This window comes from Sceloporus occidentalis, unplaced genomic scaffold (assembly GCF_023333645.1).
Source record: "Sceloporus occidentalis isolate IW3139 unplaced genomic scaffold, rSceOcc1.0.p SCAF_103, whole genome shotgun sequence".
Lineage (NCBI taxonomy): Eukaryota > Metazoa > Chordata > Lepidosauria > Squamata > Phrynosomatidae > Sceloporus > Sceloporus occidentalis.
The window spans coordinates 134,555-146,536 of NW_028317083.1; the positions used below are offsets into that span (position 1 = coordinate 134,555).

Here is an 11,982-nt window from a genome sequence, read left to right on the forward strand (position 1 = left end):
CATTTTTATTTTAGTTTTATGATGCCATTAAGTACACACAAAATGAGACCATTCACAACTGAGGGCATATTTAATAATCAGCATAAATAATATTTTGCAGTGTTGATTACACAAATAATTGACATTATAGGAGGTGGCAAGCGCAACATTCCATGCTTCTGGGTCATAAAGCGTTAAACCTTGGAAATCTTTATGATGCCCTTGATTGGTTCCATCTTAAGGAATGGCGGGCGCTGCCCACATCACATTGGTAAACAAATTAATTAATGATATGGAAGACATGATGTGTCCCGGCCATTGTGATTCAGGGAATTTTTACAGAAATCTTGAAAGGTTTCTAGTGGAAACACAACATTCTCTGTTCCCTTAACTACAACAAAAATCAAAACTTTTTGTTTCCTTTTTAATAAATACGATGGCACTATTTGTAAACTTAAATTTCACCCATTCTCTCTCTTTTTCGGATGTGCACACTTCTGTTATTTTATTGGGGAGATAAACACAAAAGTGAGGTTTACAATAAAAAAAAAAAAAAATACATGAAAGATCCCAGAAAGTAGCCTCCGCTGACTCGGAACATTCTGCCTTCTGTAGCGCCCGTGGTAACGTTGTCATGAGAGGGTGTACTATCCTGGCACTTTACAATCTTGGGCGAGGATCTGCCCCATCAGTCCCTGGGTCCGCTGTGCTCTTCGTTTGCTGCCAGTTCTCCAGTGTTATCAGGACTGTACGGTGCCTTTAAGATACCACATTCCCCCGTAACACACACAACAATCCTGGAAGAAAACAGTCATATTAAGACTAAGTATGTTGGACCGAGTGATAATGACATTATTTGTACCCCTTCTCGGCATCAGAAGGGTTAATTAGGCATTCATGAGCTGATAAGCCGATTAAATGGTTCGTCAGAACGGTGCTTACAAATGGGTTTAACTCTTTGTGCTTCCTACCTTTAACACCTTGTCCAGCTGCTGCTTACTAAGGCCGTCTCCAAATTCCTGGGTCAGCTGCGCCTGGATCTGCTGCCTGCGTAAGCGGTAACTCTTCAGGAAAAGCTCAAGCAGCGTCTGCCGTTGCTACAAGACAAAAAGGCGGCTACATAAGTGAATGCCCCCTTTTCATTAGCCGAGATACCGGGCTTTAATCGCTTAACCACTTATTAAGGTGAGTTTTACATCATCAATAATAGTAATCAGAAACATTTGGGGGAGGGGGGGAGCTTTCTGCAAAGCATCCAACAAGTTTGTCTACTTACTTTGTCGGAAGCGTCTCCACTTGTCCAAAGCGCGAACACTTTCTGCTCCTCAGGTGTGGCAGTCGTCTGTGGGGGGAACTAGCAAAAAAAAAAAAAAAAAAATATCGGTATCTGTATCCATATCAGCTGGGGTAAAGGGTTAATAACCCTCAATCTCAATGAAGTAACTGACATCTATTTGATTAACCCCTCCTTTCCCAATAAAACAAATGTATAAAGACCCCTTTCAGGTGAGTAATCAAGTACGGAAACCGATAATCAGGAAAAATATGTACTCAAAGCAACCCTGCGCATTAACTGTTTCAACGCCGCGCCAGGACAGAGTGGAAATTCTGAATGTTCAACTAATTAGGTCAGGGTGGGGATTAATATCGTTAAACCTACTTTAAATAAGAACTAGAATTCGCTGCTTTTTCTTTCGTTCCTGGGCACGTTTACAAATACAGATCGGTATAAGCCCTATTTTTACATGATCATATACAGGCTATGAAAATATGAGAACAAGTTTGCCTCTCACAGGCATCTATGATGCCCAAACGGAATCCTCTCAAACTGAGAACATATTGGGAAAAAGGTTAACACCGAGACGCTGCAAACCTGAATGTAACAAAACCTACTGATTAATGAAGAATTACAACTACTACTACGATGAGAAACTACTACTACAACAATGCTCTGGAGGGTGGGTTGAGAAACATTAATTTACAGGTGTTTTGTTTTTTTTGTTCTTTGAGCAGTTAGTTATACTACAAGAGACTCCTAGTGAATGATAAATTCCACAAAATAATATGTAATATAAGGAAGCAGCAGGATAATGTTCGTTCCTCATGTGTCGTCACAGCGGGTTAACAGTAACCAGACACACTAACTTGGATACTACAAGCAGAGTCTGAGCAGACAAAAGGCAGGACTCTCTACAGGCGAGGAATGCGTTCCTTTGTGTATATTCCATTATCCTCCGCAGAACAATAAATCCTTTCTAGTGGATAAATAATCCAGGATCTGGGGCTTTTAATTAGATTGGCACAAAAGGCTCCTTGGAGCAGGGACTATAAAAACGCGTTGGGTCCGTCAAGTAGCTGTTGGAATAGTATACTTCAGAGGACTTTCCAACTCAATAGTATGGCTGGAAATTAACCATTACTTTGTGCAAAGTCCATGAAAAGACGATTGAAGTGACCGGGGCTGGGCTGGAGCCGGAACCACAAAGCAGCATACATTTCGCAATTACTTTTAGTCTCCTTTCAATCGCACAATTTGTTATATTAGGGCTCACCTAGAAAACAAGTATTTTCCTCTGACCTAATTTGATGCAAATTAGTATCGGAATAATAATAATCATATTATTAGAATTTCATAGGGGATTGCTTTATATGATGATCAGCTGATCGTAGCTGCCGTTCACACCTTATGAGAACAAACCAGCGGTCATCAAAACTTAGGGCCCTGAACAGCAGTCTCTACTTTACCAATTTTTGGATGAAAAACCTCACGCACCGGAACAAAAAGACTGAAGCTGTTCAAGTGTCCCACTAATTTCATGCACTGACTATTGCAATTTAAACAAAATCACTTAAAAAAAAACTCAACACGATGTTCTCTCACTTGACAAAACAAACCTTAGACAGATCTGCTGCTGCATTCTTTGCCTGAAGTATCTGCCCATGTGCACAAGTATAGTGAACGTGTGAAAGAGAATTCTCTTCTAACTGCTGAGTTCAAGATTGAACCCACTCATCTAGCAGTCCTGTGCCACTGGCATTTTTTCCTCCATTGTACGTTTCTTTAGACAAAGGAACTTGAAAAAAATAAATGCATCTACGGCCACCTTAATAATATTGGACATAATACCCCCTTAGTGAGACAGACCGACCAACATCCATCACTAATGTCACCAGACGTCTTATAGACCACAGGTCAACAAACGTTCAAATCCGACTAAATATCTTAAAATTGTTGCTTCGATAAAATAAAGTATAAGATGGCTACTTACTGGCACCTGAATCTGCTTACAGCCAGAACTTAGAACCGTTTCCTGCAACATTTTGTCTGAAATACCACTAAATAGAGTATGTCCAGGGGGAAGCCCAGCTAAATGGAGATTAAATAAACGTTTGAGTTCGTTCATGGTCAAAACATATTGTTTGCGAAACGTTGAGGTCACAAACTCTCTGAGTTCTTGTGCAACAACTTCTCGGTCTCCTTTGGCGATATGGCCATTAATGGAGTCCCGTGAGTTATCGTCCGCGTGAATTCCGTTGACCAGCCCGTTGTTCAGCCCGTCGCACGTAGAAGTGTCCATAGCTTCCTCGTCACTCATAGGTTCCTCTTTAATGTGGACATCTGCTGCAACGGTGAGGCTGGAAGAGCCCTGTTTCATGTGTTCCTTCTTCCTTTTTAAGTCCTTCTCCAACTGGGCTTGGTTCTCCTTGGCTTTCGATCTAGCAATGTTCACCACTTGGTCTCCAGGGATCACCGCCGTTTGAGCTGTAAACCGCAAAGCACAATTAAACACATCAAATTGGTTCTGAACAAGACGCACGGGATAGTTGAACATACTATTGTAACCAATGAATTTAAATTATTTTAACCCTCGCTTGTCACAAAGATAGAATTTACCATAGGAACCAGCAAATACTTGAATGTCTATATTTTACCACTGGGAACCAGAATTTCATCCTTAAGAAATCTGATGAGATAGCGGCCCATATACACAAGTATGACAGGGAAACAGAATGGGGTGGAGGATATCTGGCAAGTTATTTTCCTATTTCATGAAAACTGGAGTCATTCTTCGCCTGTACCAAGTGTGAAGAATATCTTGACATTTAGGGTCGGGCAGATGAGCTTGCAGATGCAGGTGATATACCTGTTATTCTGTTGGCCTACAATACCTCTAGTCCTGTGAGTCGTTTGCCGATAGTAATGGGAGTTGCAGACCAATAAAGACTGGATTTTCACATACCATGTAACCTTTTAAGCAAGGTGATAATCACAGCGATTTACTCGGCTGTCAGCTCTGTTGCAACAGGCAATAATGTTCATAAAGAGGTGTTCTCAGTAGTCGGCTAAACCGCATAATCAGATTTTATTTAAATGAATAGGCAAGAGTGGATAGGATTGAGATAATCCCTGTGAAATACTTCCAACCCCGTGTACCAAACCAAAATTTAGGATTTAACAAATCTGTGTTCCAGTTTTGGTGCCAATTCCGGGATCTATTACTTTGTTGTGCTATAGCTTTACAATAATGACTACTTTACAGTCTTAAAATAGTAATGATAATGGTCTGACAAAGTCATTTGTGTTTCCATCCAGCACGTCTCCTTGCCTCACCGGGATTGTGAAAAAAATAATAGCATTTTAAAAAACAGACTCAACACGTACAATTCCTGCTCTAGGAGATCTTACGGAGCAGCGTCTCGGTTTAAGGTCACTGCGGAGCAAACACCTCTCTCGTTATCAGGCTAATTCTGCCCAGAAAGGCAGTCGAGAACCAGCATGATGGAAACCCATGGTGCACGTTCCTGCCTTTGTAAGCCTCGTCAGTGCAGCTGGTATCACCCTAGGCTCAGTGAACAAGGAGGTCCATGCCAACACTCATGGAGAAAGCGGCCAGAGATTTCCGAAGAGATAAAAATATTCACAACAAAATGCTGGTCTAGCTCAACCAAGAACAGAATATTGTAACTACGTCTATTATGCACAATACTCAAAAACAGTAATCAACACAAAAAATCTGGAGCTTACCGGAGGCTGGATCTGACTCTTTGGGCAGCAGATCTTCTTTTGATAAACTATAGACTTTCTCCAACCTTAAGTGAAAAATAAACACATCAGGGTATCATTTCATGGAAATTTGGAATAAAAAAACATTGCCAATGAGGGTTAGCCACATCATCTAAAGTACATGTGATCATCCCACAGTTACAAACTACAGGAAAAATAAAAACGTTATTACAGGGTTATATGACTTGTACCCTTCGGGTAATTAAAATTCTGAATGCTTAGAAAGACCAAAGACAACAGGGTGCTAAAAACACCAAGTAACAGAGCTTGGTGAGCTGTTGAGGAGCGGCCATCTTATAATGAAAAGCTACTGATATAGGTACGTTTCACTCACTTGGACTGAATGCCCTTCCATAGCATGGTCTGTCTCTGGACCACATCTGGGTGCTTCTTCACAAACTCTCCATCATAAGGCAGAATGAATTCCCAGCCTTTGTTAATCCTTGGAATGGCCATATGCTCCAAGAATTCCTTTACATCTTCTTGGCATAGCTAGGAGTATATTGTGAGCGTTAAATGGCAGTACAAAGAACACCTCCAGCAGTAATGGCTAACCGGGGAACAAATGATGCTCACGCAGACTAGCTGCTCGCTAAGCATCTCCGGAACGTTAGTCTGCATGAAGCCTTATTACCCTGTTTTACACCAACAACGGAGAGTTCCACCGATCAGCAAAGGTCATTTTATCTAAAGGAACACACTGCCTGCCACTATGATACAAATTCATCAACCGCTCTAAACAAGATAGACGGTGAACAGAAGATACAGTAACAATTTTAATAAATCATCATTTATATTCTCCTAAATGCACAATGCCAGTCCAAACAGCCTCACCGTGGAAACCCTCCGCTATAATATCCAAAGGAAATCTTGAAGGCGATTGAAACTAAATTGGATGCAATTTACAACCATGTTTTACCCTTTAATGTACGAATTTCTCTCACTCCTCTACACATACTATATTTATAGATAGAAATCAGGAGAAAAAGTCTTACTTTTGTCACGGTTGCAATCTCCTTTCTCACCACCCAGCGGCCCAGAGTGAACTTCCACATCTAAAACAAGTACAAGAAAATGCTTATTAAAACAATACTCAACAGTGCCATTTGTAACTCCCTTTCCCATGAATGCATCAAGACATCCCTCCAATGTTCCTAGAGGAGATACTGAAATTATAAAGATTACAAAGATCTGGCAATTCTCATTGAATCCTGCCATAAGCTATTTCCCAATTCAGAAACATCAGTGTGTGTGTGTATATATATATGTGCGTGTGTGTGTGTGTGTGTATATATCACATACACACACTTTGATTTACCACTGCTTCAGTGTAACCTACTTTTCTAATTATACCCTTTGATATTTTGCATATTTCACCCACAATGGTTTAATTATTATAGCCAAGTGTGTTTAGTATTATTAGTATTCAGGATGATATGCACTGAAATTGTGAAAAAGCTCATCAGGACATTTTTATTTAAAAATATTTTTTATGTATTTTTATGAAAGTAGGGAGGGTGTACAGTCGAGGGATACTTATGGCATCATAAGATTCGGTTGTCATATAGCATATATATTATATACACACAGCAGACATTATTAACTCGTTATGCAGTTGTGCTGATAGTTTTGTGTATACTGCTAGCAAAATGCAAAGAATGATGATCTTCGGACACTCACAACAAAGTCCCTGCCCCGACACAGAATTTCTGCTGAGACTCCACTGTGTGGACTGGATGACTCCTTGGGGTAAACGACATCACTGTGTAAGAAAGCAGAATATACTACTTAATTACAGTCGTAACAGCAAAAGTGAATCTTTATGAAGATAATTACCCCATGCTACAGGATGCCGGAACGCGCCCAGAAGCATTAATCAGATCTGGTTAAGCAAATGCTGTTGTCAGATCTCCTTTAAAGGTTTGGCAGCTGTTACCTTTTTACCACCCAGTTTCCTTGGACCAGCATCGCCACCTGCTGTATGCATCGCAGAACTGCAATCGATTCTGTTCCAGCAGCCATCAGTCCCATGAGGTTTGCAAACGGCATAACTTTAACTGCATAAAAATATTAAGCGCAGCTCATCATACAGGCAAAAGAACTAAGGTGAGTTTCTCAACATGAAGGACCAGCTTCGACTAAATTAACCCTTTTATTTAACACATGACCTGAAATAGTACTGTTCAGCCCTCATTTTGTCTCACATGCAATTAATGCTCCATTCCCTCTCTCTGCTGCATAAGATCAAGGCCACATTGGGTACGGGTGAACCCACCGTTTTTCATGAGAATCTTTATCTGGTCTGCCAGCGGCAGGGTTCTTAGCTGAGCCATCGACAGCACATTGCTCGGAGACACAATCTTCTCGCTAGCGGAAGCAAAATTAAATGACATATACTGTTGGTTTAACTGTCAGAACAAACACTTCCCACATTTGAACCGCAATCCACACACGTAATTTTTCATATTTTTTGTTTTGTTTTTTTTACTAACAATTTATCAACTTTTTTTAAACAGGATTTCTCACATTCATCTAAACACACTGTATGTTTAGCTAGATGCCAACTAAATCTAAAAAGGGCACAAGTTACAATTTAAAAAGCCCCCTCAGTAGGTTTAAATAAGAAACGTGGAAATAAAAAAAGTTCTTACGCTTCTTCTTCGACACACGGAGGCATCAGCATCTCCAGATACTCACTGAGTGAGAAAAGAACAGATCAAAGTACAAATCACCACCTCCATGAAATTAAGTCATTAACACGCATTCTGTTATGATTTGCTCCAGCGTGCGAAGGCATTGGGAGCGCTGGAGCTGCGGTGGAGCTAATACAGGTCCAAATTCAGTCAGCAATCTTTTTTTTTTTTTGTGTGTGAGATCTAATTTCTCATATTTTCAAGGAAGCTCAATAGTTCCACTTATCAAATTAATAAGCATCTACTATGCCAAACATTAAATAACAATAGAAAATAGAAATAATAAAATGTCTACCTGGGAGATTTGATCAGTTCCAAGTTGTCTGCTGTGTTGGTATTCTGACACAGCAAATACTGCCTTTCAAGTTCTGTACGACTGTCCTGGACAACAATAAAAAGAGCAGGATTTTGATACAGAATCAGAATACATATATGATATGGATTGTTCCGCCCATTATTTAGAAGTCTAGATCATACTGAATTAATACAATGGAGCGCCAGCTTTCCCTGCAGGAGGCATAATGCATACCTTGATGTTGTAATAGTGAAGATGGACCCAGTACTCCTCGGCCTGCTTCTTCTGTAAGAATTCATACGACTGCGCTTTCCTCTGCTTCGCCTGTTCAGACTCCGGCCGCGAGAAACGCACCTACAGGAGGACGGGAACGGAAATTATGGTTTCTAGTTGAAGGCCTACTAGTTATGGAGTACCAATTAGGTGGAAATCAACACATCAAACTCTGCTATAGGAGGGATTAGTATTTAGGATTCCATTCTTATCACCATAGTAACAGGTGGAACTTTCCTGCGGATTGGACTAGCCCCAAGGTTGCTACGGTAGTAAGACCCCTTTTTAGCACTGCCAAAACAGAATAATCCCACATGAGCGTTCAATGAGCGAGAAGTTGTGTCTAGTTTTCCATTTACAGAAAAGACAGGGGATAGCACATACACACGCATTTTACAAGTAAACAGTGATCAGAGATCACTTTACTCCCTTAAAAAAGTGTGATGTCATCAATAAGAGTAATGACGCATCACACCTAAATCCTTGAATCTGGTGGAAACCTAACGTTAAAATCTTTCCATGGGTCCCCAATGCGTTTTGTTCTTAGAATTCTAATAACCACGACAAGATTTCTATAGAAAATACTCAAAAAATGTAGGAATATATATTAAAACCACGTCTTGTAGTTTTGTTTTTTAAGGAATTGTCCCTTTGTTACATTTAGCTTTAAGATCTCAACTCTCAAACGTGTTTGTATTGAGCTCGATACAAATACCCACACTCCTAAAACTTACCATTTTATCTATTTTTCATATTGCGGATTTATAATTTGTAACATATGTCATGTTTTACTTACTTATTTGTGTGAACAACCAACCCCAACATTTGGTGATTCTTTATCCTAATGTTACACTCAAAACATGAATATACATTTTACAACATATAGAATCATCGACTGTCGGAAGCACTGGAAGTTTGGCTTCCTAAAGGAACATTAAGGAAAAGGTCCAGGACAACTAAGTCAGACTTACAGTCACTTGCTTTACGTCTTCCTCACCTTCATCCTGAGAAGAGTCGCCGGCTGCAAATAAAACAAAAAAACCCCAATTGGCATTCCGTGACTCTACAAACCGAGCCAGATGTATGGCACGGCAAAGCGTGCGGCTCCGCTACCTTCATTAGCAGCTTCTCTCTCTCGAAACTTGGAGTCGGCCTTGTCAAGGTACGTGAAGCTTGGACGCATCTGTAGAATTCCATGAAGCGGCGTCACATGAATTTCTCCTGTGTTAACATAACATGTAATAAGAAATTAAAATACGGATTAAAAAAAGCAGACAGGAAACCATGCGCAGAAAAGCTCGGGGTTCTTACAGTTGTGCCATCTTTAGTACTCTTAGGATCAAGGCACTCAAAATGATCGTTATTATGAATATTGCAATGCAGCAATTTAAGAAATTCTATAAAGGAGATACTGCACAGTGCCACACAACGATATCCATTAAACAGATAGATAGATAATTATATACACACAAACACTTCTATTTTTGAAGTTACAAAAAATACATTTATGCATTATAGCATTTTTACCTAAAGCTTTTGCACAGTACTGTATTGGCTGATAATATAACTTAACAAATAAGGCATTTAATTAATAAAATCTGTTGAAGGAAAGCACTGGACTCTTTGCCGGCATAAACTTTAGCACCCTGCTAAGCGTGATCGTTCAGTGCAGGAGAGATGCCAAGCTGGCTTTTGTGAACATTAGATCTGATTTTTTTTTTTTTTTTTTTTTATACAGTATTAAAATAAAGGAAAAACACAGCACTGAGAAACAGACCTTTCCGGTAAAGTGCTGCTGCGTACCGACTTGTGTTGCTTGCAGCTTGTATGGAGGAGAACGTCTGCTTGTCCATAAGTTTCCTGTAACAAAAAAAACATTTTTCTACTAAAAATAACAAACATGCAGCTGAAAAAATCAAAAAATTTAAACACATACAGCAGGATTATGGTAAAAAAAAAAAATTATATATATAATTCTGGCAACCAATGAAAACATCCAATCAACAAGAATATGGTGCTGACATCATCCCCCCAATCCGTGATAAACATGTAAATTATTAGTATTAAGGTAAAATTGGCTTCACTACAGTAATATCCAACAGCCAACTCTCCATCTGCTCAGAACCGTAACTCATAGCAAGAGACGCTCAAGGGGGTTTGGGCGTTATGTACTTACGTAGAGTAGGTGCTGGTTTCATCTATGCAGGTTCCATCCACATTCAGTGCGATCTGCTCACCCTTACTGCGGCAGTAATTGGGACTCATGGTGTTAATGGCCATGTCGATTTCCACCTAAAAGATTATTATTATTATTTTATATGAACCTGAAGTGAACGTAGAAACAAAGAGAGAGCGGGGAGGAGGAAGCGGCTTCCCATAACAAATCACAAATGAAGCGCGTGTCCACGTACCTTCTGCTGCTTCGGTTTAATCCTCGCCGATAAATGCGGGGTGCTGTCATAGGTCATCAACGACGGGCGGACGGGGTACTACGGAGCAAGAATGGGAGTCTGCATAAGTTATTAGCAGAAATATGCATTCTTAGACATAGTCTGGTCGGGGGAAGATTATAGATGACAGAATACGGATGCATCATACGCAACCATCGAAAACAATACTATATATAAGATACAATGTTATGGCTCAAGAGACATCAAACGAGAAACGCTAAAGCAACAGTCTGCAACTCGAAAGCTGCCACGAAAAACTATTTATTCCACTCATCCACCACCCTCCCAGGGAAGAGACTTCCAACAGAAGTCATTTTCCATTTCATTTTTCCTTTAAACGCAGTTTAGGTCTCCCTCAACGTACCTGTAGCAGGTAGAGTTTCTCTGCCAGGCTTTTGGCCAGGAAGACGTCGATCTGAGAAGAAAACAGAACTATCACAGTATGTAGCCAAACGTAAGGAATCACGATATGCTAGGAGGCTACTGGGGTCTATGGGGTCCAGTAACGGGGGGGGGTGCAGGTATCCTTAAAGGAACAGATTTATTTTTCTTCCCAATCCAGTTTATCTCCACAGCTCTGGCTTCCCAGCACGTTCCACATTAGCCCATCTAAAGCGCCTGTCGGGAGGCAGACAGCACCCTTGGGCTTTAACTAAAACCCCATTCATTCCACTGAAAAAAACATAAGTGGGGCCCAATGCTGTTTAGCTGCTGCTGGGGGGGGGGGGGGTTTACAGTATTCATGTACATCAAAGCGTAAAAATATATGCAAAAATGTACATAAAAATAAATCATTGTATTTGAAACTTTTTATTAGAAAAATGACAGCAGATACCCGTTGGGGAACTTTTTTTGTTGGGACAAAAAAATCTTCAGCACTAACATCATCCACAATTCTATGTCCTTCTAACCAAAAAGACTATAGCATAAAGACAATTGTATAGAAAGTATAGACAGCATTATTAACCCTTCCTCTTACCTCCTGTATAATTGGGTCGTCATCTTCATTTTCCATACTACTGTGGAACGCAGCAGCAGCAGCAACCCGAGTTCCTCTCGACTCTGGGACAAAGAACAGCTCCTTGACGTGGAAAAAAACAATATCGGGTTTACCTTTACAGCCAGAAAATAACAAAAATCTATTTCCCTGTCCTGAACCCCCTCGCACATCGGCTACTACGGCTCCCAGAACCAGCAAGCCTCCAGTCATCGAACGGGGAGGAATAA

At 40.3% G+C, this 11,982-nt stretch overlaps 1 protein-coding gene across 4 annotated transcripts; it reads right to left on the minus strand.

The window, feature by feature from the left end:
• Positions 1–719: 719 nt before the first annotated feature.
• On the minus strand, positions 720–11,770 carry LOC149283462 (DNA-directed RNA polymerase III subunit RPC5-like). Of its 4 annotated transcripts, none has more exons than XM_089497490.1 (20): positions 11,735–11,770; positions 11,120–11,170; positions 10,717–10,794; positions 10,482–10,597; positions 10,083–10,165; positions 9,419–9,526; positions 9,277–9,326; positions 8,267–8,386; positions 8,033–8,118; positions 7,696–7,740; positions 7,320–7,411; positions 6,981–7,101; positions 6,725–6,806; positions 6,040–6,099; positions 5,379–5,536; positions 5,006–5,070; positions 3,249–3,742; positions 1,256–1,333; positions 951–1,013; positions 720–776 (listed from the first exon to the last, which is right to left on the minus strand). In XM_089497490.1, the coding sequence occupies exons 1-20, from the start codon at positions 11,768–11,770 to the stop codon at positions 720–722; spliced, it is 2,043 nt and encodes a 680-aa protein (XP_089353616.1). The 4 variants fall into 4 exon arrangements, with proteins under 4 accessions (XP_089353616.1, XP_089353615.1, XP_089353618.1 ...); XM_089497489.1 differs by having other exon boundaries at positions 951–1,076; XM_089497492.1 differs by lacking the exon at positions 951–1,013.
• Positions 11,771–11,982: the final 212 nt, after the last annotated feature.

Excerpts from the sequence above, each read along its gene's own strand:
- LOC149283462 (XM_089497489.1), bottom strand. The coding sequence starts at position 11,770 with ATGGAAAATGAAGATGACGACCCAATTATACAGGAG. Across the intron at positions 11,171-11,734 it reads ACGACCCAATTATACAGGAG|ATCGACGTCTTCCTGGCCAA; the intron begins GTAAGAGGAAGG and ends TTTTCTTCTCAG. Across the intron at positions 1,077-1,255 it reads GTGGAGACGCTTCCGACAAA|CAACGGCAGACGCTGCTTGA; the intron begins GTAAGTAGACAA and ends TTTGTCTTGTAG.